Source organism: Pollicipes pollicipes, unplaced genomic scaffold, assembly GCF_011947565.3.
Source record: "Pollicipes pollicipes isolate AB1234 unplaced genomic scaffold, Ppol_2.1 Scaffold_3447;HRSCAF=4054_pilon_pilon_pilon, whole genome shotgun sequence".
Classification (NCBI taxonomy): domain Eukaryota; kingdom Metazoa; phylum Arthropoda; class Thecostraca; order Pollicipedomorpha; family Pollicipedidae; genus Pollicipes; species Pollicipes pollicipes.
In genome coordinates this window covers 23,446,199-23,468,875 of record NW_023596297.1, presented here as the reverse complement: position 1 = coordinate 23,468,875, position 22,677 = coordinate 23,446,199, and the positions used below count along the sequence as shown (strand labels likewise).

Genomic DNA, 22,677 nt, shown 5'->3' with positions numbered 1-22,677 from the left:
GGCCATTCAAAAACGGCGAAGCTGATTAGATGGCGGCAGGTCCATGGGAATTCATCTGTGATCCCCCAGTGCAGAGTTCGTCTTGTCTATCTCGATTGCGTAAAGTGAAGTTTTGCTACTTGTTACCTAACTTGTGAGCGATCCTACAGCATCACGCACTCAAGCACTGGGGTATTTCCAGTAGCTAAAGTACATACCTCGTCGCGTTTTACCTCAACCAACTTCTTCTGAGATCGACGTGTGTACTCCATCTGTTTCAATCACCGTTCGGTTCCGGCCTCAGGTGTCCAGCTTCGTCGCCGGCACGGGTGTGCGCGTGCGTAACCTGACGGTGGGCCGCGAGTACGACTTCCGGGTACGCGCTGAGAACCAGCACGGCATCTCGGAGCCCTGCGAGACAAGCGAGCCTATTCGGGCCCGCCATGCGTTCGGTTAGTGACCGCGCCAGAACCGCAGCTGTCTTTTGGCGCTCGGTCAGTCACCGCGCCGACACCGCCCCCGGCTTTGGACGTTTGGTCAGCCACCGCGCCAACACCGCTCCCGGCTTTGGACGGTAGTTGAGCTAGGAGAGGCCGTCGGTGTTAACTAATGCGTAACAGGCGGGTAACTGTTTAGGAAACACTCCATTTAAATATCGTTTATCTCCGTCCTCGTGTAAGTACATGTTTCGCCCGGTGATTACAAGGTAGCATTATCAACCACAGTACCGCTTCATATCATAAACGACAGCGCTTGTACAGTCATCGCGTTCCCCACAATCTCCTTAGCGTCCTCTCTGGGACGAGCACGGTCGTTCGGTGCGCATATGAGACGAGCGTGCGCCGCGTGTGCCGCAGACGTGCCGGGCGCGCCAGGAGCGCCTCAGATGGTGACCACGTCCGAGGACTCGGTGACACTGCGCTGGCAGCTGCCCAAGCACAACGGAGGCTCGCCCATCACCGGCTACCTGCTGGAGCGCCGCGTGCCCGGCGAGGGATGGGTGAAGGCCTGTCACGCCACCATCCCGGGCGTCGAGTTCAAGTGAGCGGCGGCGGCGGTGGCGGCGGCTGGCTGCGGTGACAGCTGATGGGGGCACCGGCGGATTCTGGGGTCATTGTGCGCCGCACTCGTGCTATCTGACTCAGACCGTCTCGCAAACTGTATGATCCTGGTGGTGTTGGTTCGCTCTCTACCATAGGCATTGGACGCACGTCGCGTGACATTCTTTGTTGGTTGTGTGAGATAGGAATTGGAGCCGTGGGGAATACAGCCTTGAAAGACTTCATGAGGCCTGAAACGCTGACACAAGGAGATCTGCTTGGGGTTTGCATTAGAATGAAAGGCAGCCAAGATAACTCCAGTCAGGTCTAACAGGGTGTTGGTCTGAGGCAACACACGGCCCTCTGAAGCTAATCAAAGATGTCGTTTGAACCGTATCCGTTCGTGGCAGGGTCATGAACCTGACAGAGGGCACCGACTACGAGTTCCGCGTGTCTGCTAAGAACGCGGCCGGCCAGGGTCCCTGGAGCGGCCCGTCCGACCCCATCAAGGCCCAGTCACCTCCCAGTGAGTCGCACGCGCTATCATCACCGCTCCTCCAACTGCCCGGTAGCACTTAAAAAGTCATCCATTAGAGGCGATTCTCTAGCAAATCATGTCGGCTCAAATGCCGCTGAGGCTCGTTATTGAGCCCTGTCCGTGCACGCCCGCAACGTTGCCGGCTGTTAGAGCTATGCCAGCACCGCCGGCAGAGCGAGGGGACCGGCGTTCTGTCAGAGCGAGAAGGTGCTGCGCGTCTCGCGCCTGGATGGGGTCAATGACCGCTTCCATCGTCACCGCAGGCGCTCCGAAGATCACTTCGGATCTGGCGATCCGCGACATGACGGTGCGCGCCGGCGAGCCGTTCACCATCTCAGTGCCGTTCACCGCGTCGCCGCGGCCGAAGCCCACCTGGACGGTCGGAGGCGATGAGATCTTCCCCGACGAGCGGATTAGATTCGACACCAGGTACGGGGCGGGGGCGAGGAGATGGTCGGGTGCGACACCAGGTATGGGGCGGGGGCGAGGAGACGGTCGGGTAAGACACCAGGTACGGGGCTGGGGTGAGGAGAGGGTCAGGTTAGACATAGGGCACGGGGCTGGGGTGACGAGAGGTTTTTGCCAAGTTTTGCAAGGTAACTTGTCGTATAACGCCAATTAAAAGATGTTATGCATAACGTAATTCGTTTTAAAGTCGGTGATCTGCCACATTTCTCGTCGTGTCAGCACCGTTGCTACTGTGAATGCGCGATGTAGCCACGGCGGAATGTCTGCTTGATTCGCTAGTGACACCGAGAGCATCCTGAGCAACAAGCGGGCCAAGCGCTCCGACCAGGGCAGCTACACCATCAAGCTGACGAACCCGGTCGGCTACGACACGGCCACGTGCCGCGTCCAGGTGGTCGACAAGCCGACCGCCCCCCAGGTGAGGGCGGCTTGGCGATGGGTGGCGGGGTTCGGGCGTGGGAGTACGATCCGAGGTAGCAGAGTGGTGGCTGCTGATGAGGTCGTATGCTTGCTTCCTCATGGGAGGTGCTTTCACGCACGGGGGTCCGCGGTTGTCACGGTTACAGTGTGTTGTGAAATGCGATGCGAGGGTATACGAACCAGGGACGTATGTACACATACTGACGCTAACTGATCGGTGGTGCTGGCTCCGTTCTTATCCCTCTGTTATGGAAGACTGTTGCACTGTTCCTCGGTGTATTCGTGTCTGCTGACCTGTTTCTCGCTGTAGGGACCGCTCGACATATCGGATATCACACCAGAGACCTGCTCTCTGTCCTGGAGAGCGCCGCTGGACGATGGCGGTTCGCCGATCACAAACTACTCGGTCGAGAAGATGGACATCAACACAGACGTAAGCTGCGAACGACAGGATACCGTTCTCGCTGTAAACGACTACGGGTGAACGCAGGTGTCGGGAGAACCTGTCGTTGGTGAAGCCATTGAGGCAGGATGCGAGCTTTTGTCGACAACTGAGGATGAGCGACAGAAAAACGCAGCAGAGCTTCGTACAGCCGTTGAGCAGCGGTTAGCATTAGCGTCATCAAGGGGCCTTTGGGGTCATGACCTCTCTCCCGTCCCATCCCTGGAAGGGGGGGTGCACAACACTTTTTGACCTGTTAAGATGCCCTTAAACGGCTTAGACTTCTAAAACGAAAAAACAGGCCCTGGGGTATTAGCGTCGCCTAGCAATGTCTCTCCAGTCGCAAAAAGAGCCCTTAAGCGAAGAAAAAAGGACCCGTTGGCCAGAGCGATCTCCAGTGACCCGATTCAGTCCCCTGCCAGGCCAAATCTTGGTCACGTCATTTGTGGCGCGTCTGTATCGTTCCGGTATGGGTGAAAGCTGACTCCTGCCTTTCTTGTTTTTTTTGTGACAACAGACGCTATATATATATATATATATATATATATATATATATATACATATATATAGATAATATATATGTATATATATGCATATATAGATATATGCATATATATATATATATATATATATATATATATATATATATCGCACCGCCGAAAACACTGAAACACCTTTAGTGCGGAACGGCACACCGAGGCCGATCTCTCCCCTCTTCTTCCAGGTGTGGAACAAGGCGTGCAGCTTTGTGCGCGGCTGCAACTACGTCGTGATGGGCCTGGAGCCGAACAAGAAGTACCTGTTCCGCGTGCGCGCTGAGAACCAGTACGGCCTCTCGGAGCCGCTCGATTCTTCGGAGCCGATCACGGCCAAGTTCCCCTTCAACGTGCCGGACGCGCCGGGCAAGCCCAAGGTGCTCGACGTCACGCCCAGCTCGGCCAAGCTCATGTGGGAGCGGCCGGCCTCCGATGGCGGCTCCAAGATCCAGGGCTACAAGCTGGAGATGCGCGACGTCACCGAGGAGCAGTGGCGCGACTGCAACGACTACCTGGCGCGCGACACCGTCCACCAGGTCAACGGTCTGCCCGAGGGCCGCGAGTACGAGTTCCGCGTCAAGGCCAAGAACGCGGCCGGCTTCAGTCGACCGTCGGCACCCAGCCCGCGCGTGCACCTGCGCGCCAAGCGTGGCGTGCCGGCGGCGCCGGGCACGCCACAGGTGACCAAGGTCACGCGCAGCTACGTCGACCTCAAGTGGGAGCCGCCGGCGTTCGACGGCGGCAGCCGCGTTACCGGCTACGTGGTGGAGAAACGCGAGGTCGGCCACCCCTACTGGATTCGCTGCAGCGAGTACAACGTGCCCGACTGCGAGTTCTCGGCCATCAACCTGAAGGAGGGCGGCGACTACGAGTTCCGCGTGAGCGCCGTGAACTCGGCCGGCCGTGGCGAGCCGGCACAGTGCATCGCGCCGGTGCGCGTGCAGGAAGTGGTCGGCGGCCGGGCCCCCGAGTTCGTCAAGTCGTTGATGAACACGGGCGCCGGTCTGATGCGGCCACTCACGCTGGAGTGCCAGGCCATCGGTGAGTGTGCGTACGGCACGGGCTGGCTGCCAGTGGCTGGCTGGCTGGCTGGCTGGCTGACTGGCACTGGCTGGCTGGCTGGCTGGCAGAGCGGGCGCGCGACGCGTAATGTTCGCAGCTGGCAGGCTGTGGTAGGCGGGCCATAGTGTCTGCAGATTTGCTAAACTGGCGGGTTGTCGGCAACTGTATAACATGGTCTGTTGTGATATGAACGTGATCAACCACATTGGCCTTCTGTGATGTGAACAAATTTAAACCATAGAATGTGAACTATATGGCTAATGGAACTTCTTTCCCCATGAACCACAGCGTGTTTGAAAGTTTCTCTCTTCGATTTGAAATTCGGTGTGCAGTGAGATGTCAGAGGGTTTTGAGTGTTCGTTATAATCAACTCTCTTAGTCCTAAACAAATCCCTGTTGAGCATCAGCAGCTAGAACAAAGTTCGTGCACTCTTGCCATCGCCCGTGGCCGCTCGGCGAGGTGACCACCGCCATGTGTTACGTCTCTCTCAGGCACGCCGATGCCTGGCGCGCGCTGGCTGCGCAACGGCCGCGTGGTGAACACGGACCTGGAGCGCGTGCAGGCGGAGGAGGCGGACGGCGTGTTCCGGCTGGTGTTCAGCGAGGTGTGGGCCTCCGACGACGGCGAGTACGCCTGCCAGGCAGGCAACGTCATCGGCCAGGCCACCACCACCTGCCGCCTGCGCGTCGGAAGTAAGTGCCGAGGCGGCTCAGGAGCGGGGGGGGGGGGGGGCTGGCCGCAGCGGGCCAGTCGTCCCAACCAGGGGATGCGGAGAAGCGCTTGTCGAGAAGTGGGTCAGACATGGCGACAGAGTTTGAAGGTTGAACTCAAAAGCGTTATGCGCCAGGCTGGTTGTACGAACCCATGCGCCGTTGACACGCCATTCACGGCGACCCGCGGTCATGACGAGGACATGATGATTTCAGCTCCCCCGAGGATTGACAAGGTGCCGAACGACATGTACCTGCCCGAGGGCGACAACGCCAAGATCAAGATCTACTTCTCCGGCGATCAGCCGATGGACGTGTCGCTCTTCCACGCCGGCAAGGAGGTGGAGGACAACCACCACGTCAGGTACACCGTCTTCGACGACTACCTCATCATCTTCATCAAGGAGGTGCAGAAGGCGGACGCTGGCCAGTATCAGCTGAAGGTGAAGAATGACAGCGGGGAGGTGTCGGCGACCTTCAACGTGTACATCACGGGCCTGCCGGGCCCGCCGCTGGGCCCGCTGAAGCCGAGCGAAATCACCAAGCACACGTGCACGCTTTCGTGGCATCCACCGGCCTTCGATGGCGGCGCACGCGTCACGCACTACGTGGTGGAGCGGCGTGACATTGCGCACGACCACTGGGTGGTGGCGTCCACCACCTGCAAGGATACGTCGTTCATCGTCCAGGGCCTAACCGAGAACCAGGAGTACCTGTTCCGCGTGATGGCCGCCAACCAGAACGGCATGGGCCCGCCGCTGGAGGGTCTGAACCCGGTGAAGGCACGCTCGCCCTATGACCTGCCCTCGGCGCCGGGCGTGCCGACCGTCAAGGAGGTGGGCGGTGACTTCGTCAACCTCAGTTGGGAGCGGCCCGAGAAGGACGGCGGCGCCAGGATCCAGGGCTACTGGATCGAGAAACGCGAGACCGGCACACCCAACTGGCTCAAGGTTAACCAGGTGAGAGCCGAAGGGGGTGTGGCGAGGGAACCCGGCGGGCGGGGTTAGACGCGATAGTGGCGGAGAAGCTGATGGCGCCGCTCATTTGTCCGCCACATCTGCGTTCTTGACTCATCAGTACCCTACACCCGTGTGTGGCCGGCCTACAGTCACACTGTATCGCCACGCGATCCCGCGATTGTGAAGCGGTCTCCGTGGAGCTGGTGGCTCCGGCGGGGCTGCCAGTGACACCAAGGCGCCTTCCGTCGCAGGTTCTCTGCACGACGCCCCAGATCAACATCCCCAACCTGGTGGAGGACCGGCAGTACGAGTTCCGCGTGTTCGCCGTCAACGAGGCCGGCCCGAGCGAGCCCTCGACGGCCAGCTCGTCGGTCAAGATCCGCGACCCGCACGGTAACGCGTCACTCCGCCCGGTCTGCTCAGCGCTGCGAACAGTCGCCATCTGGTGGCGGACGGCGGCTGCGTCTTCTTGGAGCGCAGTTTATAGCCGGCGTCAATCGTTGTTGCCTGCATTCGCAAAAACCAAAGGCTCAGTGGGCCTCTTTCGGAATCTTATGGAACATCGTTATCTTCGCGCGTAATCTTTGTATTTATCTGAGCGGCGTGTGGAAAAGCTTCTGGTAGCATCAGTGCAAAGGTATTTCGCAATGCTGCCTTACCATAGACGCCGCTTACAGATAAACTATCTAACGCTTATCCGTCCAACCCGCAGCGGCCACTCCTCCGGAGATTATTCAACCGCTGAAGAACGTGATGGCGCTCCAGAACAAGTCAGCCACCCTCGAGTGCAAGATCACGGGCAGTCCCAAGCCCAAGATCACCTGGTACAAGGGCAACCGCGAGATCTTCAGCGGCGGCAAGTACTACATGGACAAGGACGGCGACACGTACTTCCTGGACATACGAGACGTGTACGGCGAGGACGCCGACGACTACAGCTGCCGCGCCCACAACCCCGGCGGCCACAAGTCCACCCGCGCCTCCCTCACCATCAAGAGTGAGTCGCCTTCCGTAGAGGTCGGCTGGCACTTCAGGCGTAACCCGACGGCTATGACGCAAGGTTAAGGCGAGGCGTCTAGTCAGTCGTTCGAGTGGTGTGTGCGGATTCCATTGGCGTGCATAAACGGTGGCCAGGTTACAGCGTTTTAGCGTGCAATGTAAACTTGCGGCAATGTTGGAAGTGAGCTGCTTAATTCACATGCAACATGGATGCATATGTATGTAATAATGTGTCAAGTTTCTTTAGTAACAGAGATGATATACAGCACCAAGTGTGCATCGGAGCATTTATTGATCAGCGGTGTAAAAAGTCTGAGATGTCATTTTCACACCCGCGTCATTTTCACACTCGTGTGACCGTGCGTTCCCCAGCCGCGCCCAAGATCAACGTACCGCCTCGGTTCCGCGATACGGCCTTCTTCGAGAAGGGCGAGAACATCGTCATCAAGGTGCCGTTCACGGGCAACCCCAAGCCACGCTGCACGTGGACCAAGGATGGCGAGGTCATCGAGAAGGGCGCTCACTTCGACGTGGAGACCACGGTAGGCTGTGTGACGAGACGCGCTCGCGCTTGGAAACCCCGTGGTGGTATATCCGAGGAGGCTAATGGGCAACAGTACGACGAACATCATGATCATTGGTAGTTATTCCAGCTCATGCTGTTTTCAGCTATCTGGCTTTCGTAAAAAGCCGTGCATTGGTAATCACCTGTGTCGTTGCTTTGATGACATTGTAAAGTCGCTATTGAACATGTTGTGTATAGCTGCCCTTTCCTTCACGTTAGATGTGAAACGATTCATGTTGTTCCCAATGGCTAAATATCATTAGGTTGCAGCTGGCCTTTTGTTCAGCTTCTACGCGGTGACTGTTTATATCTGTGCTCAAACTATGCATAGAAGCTGGTGTGAGCCTACGCGCTCGTGATGACTGAGCGACTCCGACCGCTGTTGCAGGACCGACACGCCATTATCACGATCCGCGACGTGGACCAGATGGACAACGGACCGTATCGGTTGGTGGCCGAGAACGAGCTCGGCGCCGACTCCTGCATCATCAAGGTCCAGATCGCAAGTACGTATCACACGGCGCCGGCCGTGCACCGGAAGGGCATTGCCGTGCACGTTGTCATGATGCATCGTTAAAGAAATTTTACGCAGAATATCGTATTAAAATATATCTATAAACGACATGATATTGTGGCTTTTGTTTGCGTAAAGTGCTCGCGCCATTTGTGTGACAAACCTTGCGTCATGTTTGTGCAAAGTGAACACCATACACCGATTGGGCTATCTTGAAAAGCTCCATGCCTCAATGACCACATGTTAGCTCGTACAGACCGCAGGCTATTAAAATACGACGCTACGTCTCTAATTCGCTTACAAATTTCCGTGTTCGACGCTATAGCGTCCTCTTAATGTCACGCGCCGCCCGCCGGCAGACCATCCTGACTCGCCGCGGTACGTGATCGCCGAGAAAGCCACGCACAACTCGTGCATCGTCACCTGGAAGCCTCCCACATGGGACGGCGGCAGCAACGTCACCAACTACGTCATCGAGAAGCGCGAGCACCCCATGTCCACATGGATCCGGTGCGCCAACACCAGGTGAGGACAGCGGGCTTGGTGTCAGCGTCTGAGTTGTAACGGCCGGCGACCTGGCTGCGAGTGGGCCACCGGCGGCCACAGGACAGGCGGTGCGGTCGCCCGTAACGACAGCCCTCCGACGCCAGCCCCCTGACGCTAGCTCCCCTGACGCCACCAGGCCCCTGACGTCAGTCCCCTGACGCTAGCCCCCCCCCCCCCCCCCCTCCCTGACGCCACGAGCCCCCTGACGCCAGCCCCTGGCGCCAGCCGCTGACGTCAGCCCCCTGACGCCAGCCCCCTGAAGCCAGCCCCCTAGCGCCATCCCCCCCGACGCCACCCTGACGTCAGCCTACTGACGCCAGCCCCTGCCGTCAGTCCCCTGACGTCAGCCCTCCTGACGCCAGTCCCCTGATGTCAGGCGCCTGCCGCCAGCCCTCTGACGCCAGCCCTCTGACGCCAGCCCTCTGACGTGCCTGCCGATGCACATCACCGCTGGGAATCTCAGTGTCTGTGCATGAATCTGCAATGAGCCTTAGGTGATTGAAATACCAATGGTTTATAATCTGCGTGGGCCGAAACTCGTTATTGCAGATTTGCTGAACATAGGATTTGTACGTAAGCAAGGGTCACGTTCGCTGAAAGTGTGAAACGTAATAGAACACTTTGTCAAACACACAGTCTATGTGTCATTTTCAAAGGCTTGCACGTCAAATGTTTGTGCAGTGGTCCGTAACCCGCCCCATGCTAACTCATTTAATCTGCTAGCCTGTGACCTGTCTCCTGCGCCGTGCTGACGGCGCCGTGCTGACCGCGTTGCAGGTTTACCGTGCACGAGGCGCAGGGCCTGACCCCCGGCCAGACGTACTCGTTCCGCGTGATCGCCGAGAACATCTACGGTCGCTCGGCACCCAGCGACGAGTCGACGCCCATCACCACGCGCGACGTCACCAAGAAGAAGGAGCAGAAGCGCAAATACGAGGGTAAACCAGCTCGGGCCTGTCATAGTCCAGGACACGCTGCATAGTCATCATCGGGGATGGTTTTGGGCCTTTTGTAATGGATCCTTATTTGTTGCCTGCGTTGTATGGCGGCTTACAGTCAAGATTACAGCCGATCAAAGCAACATGCTTCTCTGTGTTTGCCTTCCAAAATGTGTCAGCTGCTCCTTCATTTGAGTCACACTTAAGGTGCGCTTTACAGCTTTCCTCTGTAAACGCTTCCTTCGATGAGCCTGATACTCTGAGGTCAGCATGGCTGCAACTACAACGCCAGCGGTGATCCGGGCAAGTTCCACACGCCGAGTGACCCGCGCCCCTCCTCGGAGGCCGACAATGACCCGCCCCCACCCGTCCACAGTGGATGGGCCGACGCTAGCTCGCCCCCGCCCGTCCACAGTGGATGAGAACGGATGCTAACCCGCTTCCGCCCGTCCACAGTGGATGGCCCGACGCTAACCCGCCCCCGCCCGTCCACAATGGATGAGAACGGATGCTAACCCGCCTCGCCCGTCCACAGTGGACGAGAACGGCAAGAGGATCCGCGGCCGCGCCGACAAGCCGGTGGACAACTATGACCAGTTCGTGTTCGACATCCACGCCAAGCACGTGCCGCAGCCGGTGGACATCAAGCACGACAGCGTGTACGACCACTACGACGTGCTGGAGGAGATCGGCACGGGCGCGTTCGGCGTCGTGCACCGCTGCCGCGAGCACGCCACGGGCCACATCTTCGCCGCCAAGTTCATCCCCATCAGCCACCCGATCGAGAAGGAGCTGATCAAGAAGGAGATCGATATCATGAACCAGCTGCACCACCCGAAGCTGATCAACCTGCACGATGCCTTTGAGGACGACGATGAGATGGTGCTCATCTATGAGTTCCTGTCGGGTGGCGAGCTGTTCGAGCGTATCACCGCGCCCGGCTACACCATGTCAGAGGCCGAAGTCATCAACTACATGCGACAGGTCTGCGAGGCCGTCAAGCACATGCACGAGAAGAATATTCTACATCTGGGTCAGTATGGCGAGATACAGGTGTCGATGCTATTTAGTCGAGTTGGCTTGGGGGTTGTACCATTCGGTATTAACACGTGCATTCGATAACCTCTGCAGTCGAACATGCTGGGCATCAAGCACGTCACAAATTAATCAAACTTCATTGGCTGTGATATATTGACACTCATTCCACCAGCGCTTTTCTCCGGTGGCGCCCGAGTGCGACCCCGCCCCCTCACAGCCCCGACTGAGCGAGACACCCTCCCCGCAGACGTCAAGCCGGAGAACATTATGTGCCAGACGTCCAAGTCGACCAACGTCAAGCTGATCGACTTCGGCCTGGCCACCAAACTCAACCCCAACGAGCTGGTCAAGATCTCGACGGGCACGGCCGAGTTCGCCGCGCCCGAGATTGTGGAGCGCGAACCGGTCGGCTTCTACACGGACATGTGGGCCGTCGGCGTGCTTGGATACGTCCTGTGAGTACGGCAGGACGCTGGCGCCGTCCTGCTAGCCGTCCAGCTAGCCCGGTAGCCGGCGCGCTGTGTGCGCCGCACCGAGGAAACGGAGGCTGGGAAACGGATTTTGTTTGTTTGGTTAGCTGGTATTGTATGAGTATCTAAGCTTCGCCTCCTTTTATTGTGCGGGTTACTCGTAATGAAAGGAGCCGTTCATCTGGATATTTTCCGTGTGTAAAGCTTACATTTCACATTAAGCCAACAATGGCGTAAGCTGTAATACCATGGTCAGCTGAATAAGCAGGCACAAACGTCAGGGGCCATCTCTCAATTCCTCACAAGCACTCCGTCACCATGACCGCTAGCGCTGATGCCGCTGCTTGCGTGTCACGCGCGGTCGCGCGCCTCACGGTGTTCCCGCGTGCACAGCCTGTCCGGCCTCTCGCCGTTCGCCGGCGAGACGGATGTCGAGACCCTGAAGAACGTCAGGGCCTGCGACTGGGACTTCGACCGCGAGGCGTTCGCCAACGTCTCCGATGAGGGCAAGGACTTCATCCGCAAGCTTCTGCTGAAGGCCAAGGAGTGAGTTAGTCTCTCCATGCGCGCCAGGCCACCTTTGAAAAAATGGCCGGAAACTGGGCTGCGTTTTAGATACGGGATTATTGAGCTATGCGGTAGGAGGTTTTGTAGCATGAATTAAACCGCTAGTTGACTTCGCTGCTTTTGCCGCATTCGATACCATCAGCATCGCGTGACATTCATTCTGTACCACCCGACATTACGCTGCGGATGGCGAGAACCACCCCACTGGCTGTGCTTCTGACCCCTCTGAACCCCTGCATTTCAGCAAGCGTCTGACTGCGCACGAGTGCCTGGAGCACCCGTGGCTGAAGGGCGACCTGACCGGCCTGGACGCGCCCATCGACAGCTCGCGCTACACGCCCATGCGCGACCGCATCCGCGCCCGCTACGAGGGCTGGGGCGGCTACCCGCTGCCGATGGGCCGACTGGCCAACTACTCCAGCTTGCGCCAACTGCAGATGGACCGCTACAAGATCCACGAGGTCAATGTGGACCGGCTGCAGGCGGCCCCGCGCTTCGTCATTCGTCCCATGTCGGCGTTCGCCTACGAGGGCCAGTCGGTCAAGTTCACCTGCCGCGTCATCTCGCTGGCGCCGCCCACGGTCACGTGGTACCGCGACAACATGGAGCTGCGCCAGTCGGTCAAGTACATGCGCCGCTACCAGGGCGACGACTACACCTTCGTCATCAACCGCGTCAAGCTGTCGGACCGCGGCGAGTACATGATCCGCGCCGAGAGTCACTACGGCTTCCGCGAGGAGCCTGTCTTCCTGAACGTGCAGGCGCTGGCGCGCGAGCTGCCGCGCCGCCAGGAGTCGCAGCAGCCGGTGCGCCGCCGCCAGCCAGTGCCCAGCTACCAGCGCACCTGGGACAAGGAGGCCGACCACGCGCCGCTCTTCAGCTTCCAGCTGCGTCCGCGTGTCATGCAGATGGGCCAGACGTGCAAGCTGCTCTGCTGCCTGTCCGGCAAGCCGGCGCCCACGGTGAGTGAATGACGACAGCCCGGCGGCGGAGGGGCGCGACGCAGAGCCGTCTCGGTGCCAGGGAATGCTGGCATTCTGCTGAAGTGGTCCAAAGTGATCGGGTTGAATCGGGAAACCTTTCTTGGCAATGCACTGCGAATCCAATCTCCGGCGACCCTTTTGCGCGCAGAGACGTGCTGGGAGAATGTTTTAGCTTCACGGACGGGATAATTGTTCTGATCATCGTCCTCGTCTGGTGTGCTAGTGTGTACACACCGACACACCGGGCCAGAACGTCGTCCTCGTCTGGTGTGCTAGTGTGTACATACCGACACACCGGGCCAGAACGTCGTCCTCGTCTGGTGTGCTAGTGTGTACACACCGACACACCGGGCCAGAACGTCGTCCTCGTCTGGTGTGCTAGTGTGTACACACCGACACACCGGGCCAGAACGTCGTCCTCGTCTGGTGTGCTAGTGTGTACACACCGACACACCGGGCCAGAACGTCGTCCTCGTCTGGTGTGCTAGTGTGTACATACCGACACACCGGGCCAGAACGTCGTCCTCGTCTGGTGTGCTAGTGTTTACACACCGACACACCGGGCCAGAACGTCGTCCTCGTCTGGTGTGCTAGTGTGTACATACCGACACACCAGGCCAGAACGTCGTCCTCGTCTGGTGTGCTAGTGTGTACACACCGACACACCGGGCCAGAACGTCGTCCTCGTCTGGTGTGCTAGTGTGTACATACCGACACACCAGGCCAGAACGTCGTCCTCGTCTGGTGTGCTAGTGTGTACATACCGACACACCAGGCCAGAACGTCGTCCTCGTCTGGTGTGCTAGAGTGTACATACCGACACACCAGGCCAGAACGTCGTCCTCATCTGGTGTGTTAGTGTGTACATACCGACACACCGGGCCAGAACGATATTCCGAACAGTTGTCCGTCCGTGATGCTGATTCCTCGTCTCATGCCTTCCGTGAAACTATCAGGTGTCGGCTTACCACGGTTTACCACGGCTACCACGGTTGCCACGGTTTTATGGCGAAATCCCACGTCTGGATTAACGTGACCGGCTGATTATTCCCGTCAGTATTCCCTGTCGGTACCACGCACCACCAACCGTGCACTTCAGGCCGGCGCTTAGTGCAGTGATCCGTCTCCGTGAGCGCAGCAAAAGCCAGTGCTCCGTCTCCGTGAGCACAGTACAGGCCAGTGCTCCGTCTTCCTAAGCCCAGCACAGGCCAGTGCTCCGTCTCTGTGAGCACAGCAAAAAGCCAGTGCTCCGTCTCCCTAAGCCCAGCACAGGCCAGTGCTTCGTCTCTGTGAGCACAGCAAAAGCCAGTGCTTCGTCTCCCTAAGCCCAGCACAGGCCAGTGCTTCGTCTCTGTGAGCACAGCAAAAGCCAGTGCTTCGTCTCCCTAAGCCCAGCACAGGCCAGTGCTTCGCCTCTGTGAGCACAGCAAAAGCCAGTGCCCTGTCTCCATAAGCCCAGCACAGGCCAGTGCTCCGTCTCCGTGAACACAGCGCAGGCCAGGCCAGGTCCGTCTCCGTACGCGCTGCTCGTGCCGCGCCCATCCCCAGCTGACCCGTGCCCGTGTGCCGACAGGTCAAATGGTACAGAGGCGACCAGGAGCTGAGTCGCGGCGAGTACAACATCACCAACGCCGACGGCGTGGTCACGCTCGAGATCGGCAACTGTCAGCCGGAGGATTCCGGGAAGTACCGCTGCGTGGCCACCAACGCGCTCGGCACCGCGGAGACCTCCTGCGTCATCATCGTTGAAGGTACGTGCCTGCCGTCGTCGCTCGAGCATCGTGATTGGCAAACTTGGTGCGGCCTTAGTGCGGCGTATCTGTACCGCACACTTACTGTATGTAATGAACGTCTCTGATTTGGTCTGAGGGAAGTATCCATCCCTTGAAATATGTGCTGTTTATTGCACTCTTCTCTTGTTCCTGAAAAGATATGATCCGTGAATGTGGGCGTTTTTACAGTTTGCTCCTTTTATCTCTCGTTTTCAGCTATTGCTCTGTTTATGCATGCCATGAATCGTTGATAGGCCCAACGTTCGTTCGGTGTTTCAGTGCCGAAGTGTAAGTCGAGAGCAAGATGCAACGCACAACGTGTTTTCAGCTCCTTTGCAGTGACTGTGGTGTAGCTCACTAAACAGTGAAATGTCGTGCAATCAGCCACAATGCTGACGCCACATGTATACATAGGCTTAAACGCGTACTTGCCAGCGTAAACATCAACAAATAGGCCTCGCCGGCGTGTTGACACGCTGATCACTCGCTCTAGTTGACCATCTGACCCCATCTTTTGGCAGTGTAGTTGCTTTTGTGTGCTCCTCTACATGCCTCTGGTGTTATTTTGCTTCTCTTACTACGCTTGCATCTGTGCGCCGCTCCTTCTTGGCCGCACTAACCAAAGGTTTGTGATCGAACTCCTCAGGCGGCTCAGAAGAGCAATGCAAGCAGATCTTCAGTAGTTTTAGCAAAGAAGGTAAAACATGGGAGCAGCAAACAATCCATGCAACATAACAGTTTTAAGAGGGAGCATCTGTCCATGTGACGCTAGCGGCCGTGGCCTTCAGTCGCCTAATCAGGAATTTGGCGTTATTTGTCACATGAATGTTGGTGCATGCTGTGTGTGTCACCAACGTTCCAAAGATTCCAGTTAACATATTCCACTTTCATTAGATGCGTTGGAATGTCACCAGCTCTGCGTGACCTTTCTGTTACTGAATGCGCCCTCAAAGCCCTTGGCACGATCCAGTGTCGTTTTTGTTTGATTTATTATGGGCACGTCTTTCATGGTCATCTAATGCATGGTCATTGGATAGTATAAACATGTAGGAGATGAGGTCATCTTCATCAAATTTTTGTGGAAACCCACGCCAACTTTTGGCCGATCTTGAGCCTGTGCCACGACGGGCGTTTTTATATCTGGCTGTTACTAGTTTTTAAGTAGCTCGGTTAGCGACCCAGTGAGCCTCTGCGCGTGCAGTTCTTCGTTCTCATGTTTGCGGTCTGTACCTGTGTGACTAACCGTTTCACGTAACAGCTACAACTTCGGACCATACAACAGGGTGAGTGCTGCATCTCTTCGGGTGCCATCTCCTAGGCACACTTTCTAGTTGCCTTGCGGGTTGCAGATTCATGGTTTAGGTGTAAACAAACTTACACATGAAGCGAGCTCGTGCAACTGTTGTGATTAAGCTATTGCATTGCTGGCATGCTTTCGAATACCATGTGCTTGCATCACGAGCATTCTCGCATCTACGCTGTTGGCTGTACTTACCTGCGTTGCAGTCTTGGGTCAGCCCAGACATGGGCTCCTGCGATCACTGGACCTGATCCCGCTCCCCGACCAGACCAGGCCAGGGGCGCCTGCAGAGTCGGCCGCCATCACACGCGGCCGCCACCGGTCTGACCTTACCTCAGCCTGCTCTCCGATCAGACCAGACCAGGGGCACCTGAAGAGCCTGCCGCCATCGCACGAGACCGCCACCGGTCTGACCTGACCTGACCCGACCTGACCTGGCCTAACCTGACTCCGTTATCATAACAGACCAGGCCAGGGCCACATGACAAGCGTGCCGCTCTCGCTCACAACTATGTACTTGAGGTCTGATTTGGCCTGGTCCGACATGACCTGACCTGATCTGACCTTATCTGAGCGGACCTGACCTGACCTGACTTGACCCCGTGCCCCGCCAGATCGACGCTACCTGTCGAGCGCGGCGTCCTCCCACCCGACCACCAACGGCATCTCGTCGCACAAGTTCTCTTCGGCGTACAAGTCCGACGCCACCGGATACAAGTCCGAGTTTAAGTCGGAGTTCAAGTCCTCGCATTCGTCGTCACACCAGAGTTCTTCGTATCAGTCGAGCAGCATGACAGTAAGGACTTCATGCAGACTTGTGTTCGACTTGAGGCTGGCCCCGTGTTGGTTCCGTTCTGGAGTCAGCCTTTTGCGAACTGATAGTCGAGGAATACTAAGGGCTAAGCCAGGTCAACATGGGTGCGTGCCCCCTGTAAACGTGGCTTATACTTAACATCAGTAAGAAAGGCCTCCAGCTCCTGATCTTTCCGCATTATGAGCCCAAATTTTGTATGCTGAGCTGAAGACTTTTAACATACCAAGAGGTATAGCTGATGCGACGTTTCAGTGGTAATAAGTTATTACTTTGTCGGCACTCAATATTCGAAGGTGCATTCATTAAGAGATCCGATCCGATCCGAGATATTGCAAATCGTTACCTCAGCGTAAGAGCTTTGAACTCAGTCCGGCTATGCCGCGCGCATTCACTTGTTCTGGGACAGTCTCACCTCCTTTGACCTAGCTGGGGTCTTTTCACGTTCCTCCACTCTGGTCTTGGATGTAGAAATGGGATAAAACGGAATCATGACGTCATCGAATGTGGTTCCCTGATCCGAGCAGCGGCTTACAAATGTCGGGTGTAGTCTTCGGCATACGCGCGACATGCTACCATGGCTTTTGGGCCTTTTGGGTATGTACTGTACAGCGCAATGCAAATGATCAGAAGTTTGGGGTTGCTCGTACCAGCCGTTTTAAAGTTCGCCTTCGTAAGCGCATCAACAAGCCAATGTTATGCATGCCTTTAATTCGTGATTTCTTGGTGATTATTTGTTTCATTGTTTTCCGCCTCATTACATGGCCCGCAAGCTACGCGATATTTCGAAACTTAGGCAGTCATGACCCTGATCTGGCTTCGAATGCTGTTTCATCGTTTTAGTTCTGTGATGTGCCCTGTGATCTTCCGCAGTCGTCCAACATGGCATCTAGCGGCAGCCGCTTCAAGTCTGGCTTCGACACCGGCCTGACGAGGTCCGGCTTCGACACCGGCCTGACGAGGACCGGCTTCGACTCCGGACTGCGGTCCGGCTACGACTCCGGACTGCGGTCCGGCTACGAAACGGGCCTGCGCTCAGGGTTCGACTCCGGTCGGCGATCTGGCTTCGAGTCGGAGTTCACCAAGTCCAGTCTGGACTCGGCACCGGCGCCGAAGGCCGAGCCAACCGAGAAACGTGTGCTGAAGCCATACGGCAAGACGCTGTCGGGCAGCTCCACCCGCTCCCGCTCGGCCACCAAGGAGCTGGAGATTCCGCCCGACGACTCGCTCATGCACGCGCCCGTCTTCGACGACAAGATGCCGGCGACGCTGGCGGTGCGCGACGGCGCGTCGCTGGCTCTGCACTGCCAGGTGCACGGCGACCCCGACCCCAAGATCGCCTGGAGCAAGAACGGCGAGCTGCTTAGCTCATCGGCCGCTGTCGACCTCAAGTACCGGCAGGGCGTGGCGTCGCTCGCCATCGCCGAGGTGTTCCCCGAGGACGAGGGCGCCTACGAGTGCCGCGCCTACAACTCGATGGGCGAGGTCACCACCACCTGTCAAGTGACCGTCACCCGTGAGTAATGCGTCGGACGCCGATCCGCGGGTGGCACTGGGCAGCGCGGCACGCCCGTGGCCCACCCAGCTCAGCCACTGGCGCCGTTTGTTGCAATGAACTTAAGCGATGAGGGGCTAATTGTGCGTGCACTCTTAGCTCTTAGGGAAATGGCACATTTAGCCTGCCGGGCTGGCCACTTTGTTACTGCTTTTCGGTTTTTGTGGATAGACGACATCCTTTAGAAGGGCGTCAGGTACTTTCACCAACTACGCACGCAGATTCCTGTACAACTGTAATGAATGTGCCTTCATATCACCTTAACCTGTTTGTTGGCCTCCTTCCCAGTGCCCCACTTGAGGGCTTTAGTCCGAAGTAGCGACACTCTGAAACGGTTATGAACGCTACACTGGACTTTTGTGACAAATGACCGCTTGCGGCATGTTCTGGAATGGCTCTGAGATTTGCTACTTTATGGTTGTTTAAGATTCAAAACAGCTAGACCCGAGTGTGTAACATTTATGTGTAGATACTCATTTGCTTCTGTGATACCGGGAATCTACTGTGTCTTGAATGCTGTCAAGCATTGTGATCGTGATGACTATTTTTATTTTATTTTCAGCTGCTCCGGCGCCCGTGAAAGGTGAGAAAGCACATCCGTGTCGCTATTACGCAAAGTGGGATAGAAGTTTGGTTTCTACGTGGTCCTATCGATAAGCATTTGGCATGCTTGTGCCTTCTTTCTCAACACAGTATTCGGCTATGTAGGAGTGCTTGACGTGCTTTTCCAAGGAATCGCGCGTCCAAATGTTGGACACAGGCAGCGCCTGAAAGCAGCACGGTACTCAGTAATTTGCGTCGGCTGCCTCGCTATCTTTAAATAGATAGTCAACTCCGTTCATGCTATGCCTTGCCATTTTACGTAAGAGCGTGCCACAAGTACCGATCTTGTCCGCAGCCAAGGAGAGCGTGCCGCTGAAGAGCGCCGGCGGCGAGGAGGAGCCGCCCCGCGTGCTGGAGCACCTGCGGTCGATGGTGGTGAAGGACGGAGAGGCCGTCACTCTGTCCTGCCGATTGACGGGTCAGTATCGGCCGCTCTCGCGCCCGGGCGGGGGCTCCGGCGTCTACCGCCGGGCGCTGACCAGCTGTGGGCCCCGGCGTCTGCCGACGAGTGCTGACCAGCTGTGGGCTCCGGCGTCTGCCGCCGGGTGCTGATCAGCTGTGGGCTCCGGCGTCTGCCGCCGGGCGCTGACCAGCTGTGGGCCCCGGCGTCTGCCGCCGCGCACTGACCAGCTGTGGGCTCCGGCGTCCACCGCCGAGTGCTGACCAGCTGTGGGCTCCGGCATCTGCCGCCGGGCGCTGACCAGCTGTGGGCTCCGGCGTCTGCCGCCGCGCACTGACCAGCTGTGGGCTCCGGCGTCTACCGCCGAGTGCTGACCAGCTGTGGGCTCCGGAGTCTACCGCCGGGTGCTGACCAGCTGTGGGCCCCGGCGTCTGCCGCCGGGTGCTGATCAGCTGTGGGCTCCGGCGTCTGCCGCTGGGCGCTGACCAGCTGTGGGCTCCGGTGTCTGCCGCTGGGCGCTGACCAGCTGTGGGCTCCGGTGTCTGCCGCTGGGCGCTGACCAGCTGTGGGCTCCGGCGTCTGCCGCCGCGCGTCTGCCGGCTGAGACTGGGTCACCGGCCGGCGTGAAGACGTCCACCTTTCAGAACACCACTCAGTAGATCGGTCAACCACGTTCTCGTGTTTCATTGGTGTCAGGATTTTGGTCATCCTACCGGATGTCAAACTATGTACTAAGGCACCGTGTCCGTCGTTTGCACTTTGTTCCCACTCTGCGTAAATCACGTGATTTTCTGCCACTCACTATATGGCCCAGTCCGTCTTACCTATACTTAGCACGAAAAGTTCAATACGACACTCGTATATGCGTATGGAAAGGCAAATACCAGTGGTGTCATCAAGTCAGTGACTATGGTTTGCACCATCGGTAACTCACAGATCGAAGACTGCTAGTGGCAAAGCTGACCAGTCCCACTATTCTCAGGAACGTCCAAGTTTGAGGTGGTGTGGCTTCACAACGACAAGGAGATCAAGCCGTCTAAGGACTTCGAGTACGACAGCGTAGGCGATATGTATCGCCTGAAGATCGCCGAGATCTTCCCCGAGGACTCGGGCGCCTACACGTGCGAGGCCTTCAACGACGCCGGAGAGAGCTTCTCCTCCTGCACCTTGGTCGTCCTCGGTAAGGCTGGCAGGGCGGAGCGGGCGGGCGGGCACTGGCGTCAGCAGGAAGCGGCTCCCGTCCGCTTATTGACTGTCAGTCATGCCGTAAATGACAAACCAGTTCTCGAAAGGTTGGACGGCCTATTGGATTGCATTCGGCTATAAGTTATATCTTTCTGGATGAACCGGAGAGTGTGCTGCTCAAAGGATGGATCACGCGGACGCAGTGGACGACGGGACCAAAGGCCCTACGACTGTGAAAAATTACGTCTTGTCTTCCTGGAGGCCTATTGTTGTGAAATTGTCTGCTCACAGAATCTGTCCCGCGGAATCAGGATCCTTCCGTGACCTCGTGTATCGTTGTTTGTAGGAACAAAAGCTATTCTGCACCCGTCGTGTCGCTTTGTTGCGTGCAGCTTTGGCTGCATCAGACGCATTGCATTGATGATTTCAACGATTACTTTCTGTTTTTGTTTATCGTTATTACTTTTGAGATGTATCCACGTATTTAGATATTGTGTACGTGGCATGAACATTGTTTTGAGGTGCCCTATGACGAACGCAGCCCCTGTTTGCTCTCCAGTGCCGAACGAGGAGATGAAGCAGCCTGCCTTCAAGACATTCCCCGTTTCGGCGACGGTGGCCGAAGGGCAGGCGGCCCACTTCGCCTTCACGTTAGAGAAGCCGGCCACCAAAGGTAGGATACATACTTGCACATGCAACCAAATTAAATCTGACCGTTCGCGGGTCGCTACTAAACGTGTGGTATCTTTAGCCATCACCCTTGAAACCTCCGAACATGAATTCGTCACGATGGTGAGCTTGGATTGGCTCATTGATTGTGCCTCGCCTGTGATAAGCCTCTGCCTCCTGCGTGCACCCTACAGCTAAGTCTGCGGTCACATTTGGAGGCCTTTGTGGTCCTGGCTAATGATTTGTAGACATTGGGACAAAGTTAAGGAAGGAATGTGGCTTAGACATAGTTCGACATGCATGCCACTGTGTTTCATCCCATTACCTAATGTTCCCGGGAAACCCATCCCAAAACTCAACCGAGAATTCCAGCATGTCATGTGCTAATCCTTGTTTCCAACGACAGTCCTTAGTCCGCCAGTTCTAAATATGTGAACTGTGAGTATGACCTGTGAAGATGTGCCACGGTGAACAGTGGCCCGCCCAGACCCCGTGACATCGGTGATCAGGACGACACCGTGAGGACGCGGTGAGGACGAGGACGGTCTCAGACATCTCTCTGCGCCAAGAGTGTTCCCCTGCTTCTCTGCGGGCCAGGAGTGTCCCTTTGTCCGCCGCCGTCGTCCGCGGCGGCCGCTGACTGCCGCCCCCGTGCCGCCGCAGTGACGTGGTGCAAGGACGGCAAGCCTCTGGACGACACCAACAGCCGGCTGAAACTGGGCGGGGAGGGGACCAGCCACCAGCTGGATGTGACCGCCTGTGCCGCCAACGACGTCGGCCAGTACTCGGTGAAGGCGCAGGCGGCAGGCGGCGACGAGACGGTGGCCAACTTCTCCCTTAACGTCACCGCCAAACAAAATTAACGCCGCGTACCAGGTGGGTGGCGGTTCTGGGATGCGCGTGTGGGCCACCCGGCACTTCTGTGCCCGCGAGGATGCAAAAGGGTGTGTCATTGATCTCTGGGATGCCTGCGGCTGCTGCTCTCTGTAAATAGCCCACACTCGTGGCATTCCGGAAGCCTGGTCACCAGGAAACAGCGCCCCACGCTGACATGTCCGGGGTTGGTGGCTCGGGCGCATGCAGGGATAAAAAGAACATCGTGTGAGTTATGCTGCACCGCACGCCATCTGGGCTTGCGGCACAGTCTAGCGCACAGGCATTGAAACATCTCTAGCCTTGCTTCGTGGCCGTTACATGCAGCCGTCTTTCACTTCTTAGAGCAGGAGTAGACAGAGCGCATTGGTTAAACAAGGTGTGGTGATACTGTCGATCAACAAACAGCGAATAGCAGAGCGGCTGTCGGCTCCGTCGCCGCGCGTCACCTGACCGGCGCCGTCCCATTTCAGACTGTCCCCTCTACCGAACGACCCCCGACTTGGCAAGTGCAGGGCGAGCTGCGCCCCCAGCGGCGTCGGCGGCAGCCCAAGCCTGCGAGCGTGCGAACGACCGCGCCGAGTGTATATAACGCGCAATAATCCTGCGTGCGCGGCCCCGGCCGGACGGTTTGCGTTGGAGTCCAGTCTCACAACTAGCGACGGCCACACGGCGCGTGTGAAAACAGCTGCGGGATTGTTCTAGTCGAGTTTAGATAGCCGTGAGAGAAGGTC

The 22,677-nt window shown here is 57.4% G+C and overlaps 2 protein-coding genes across 3 annotated transcripts in view; both read left to right on the top strand.

The window, feature by feature from the left end:
- LOC119092321 (twitchin-like) overlaps positions 1–436 on the top strand; it is a 30,900-nt gene extending 30,464 nt beyond the window's left edge. The window contains 1 exon segment of the mRNA XM_037215286.1: positions 284–436. Coding sequence (XP_037071181.1) covers positions 284–436 — 153 coding nt within the window.
- Positions 362–22,677, top strand: LOC119092091 (twitchin-like). Of its 2 annotated transcripts, XM_037215065.1 has the most exons (29): positions 362–431; positions 837–1,020; positions 1,430–1,545; positions 1,821–1,986; positions 2,305–2,443; positions 2,756–2,878; positions 3,612–4,464; positions 4,978–5,178; positions 5,413–6,155; positions 6,407–6,548; positions 6,868–7,152; positions 7,527–7,696; positions 8,108–8,225; positions 8,593–8,758; positions 9,557–9,717; positions 10,253–10,750; positions 11,003–11,210; positions 11,619–11,771; positions 12,037–12,754; positions 14,349–14,526; positions 14,827–14,835; positions 16,462–16,643; positions 17,532–18,174; positions 18,776–18,796; positions 19,112–19,234; positions 20,199–20,396; positions 20,961–21,074; positions 21,734–21,946; positions 22,417–22,677. In XM_037215065.1, the coding sequence occupies exons 2-28, from the start codon at positions 866–868 to the stop codon at positions 21,931–21,933; spliced, it is 6,783 nt and encodes a 2,260-aa protein (XP_037070960.1). In that variant the 5' UTR covers positions 362–431; positions 837–865; the 3' UTR covers positions 21,934–21,946; positions 22,417–22,677. The 2 variants fall into 2 exon arrangements, with proteins under 2 accessions (XP_037070960.1, XP_037070961.1); XM_037215066.1 differs by lacking the exon at positions 14,827–14,835.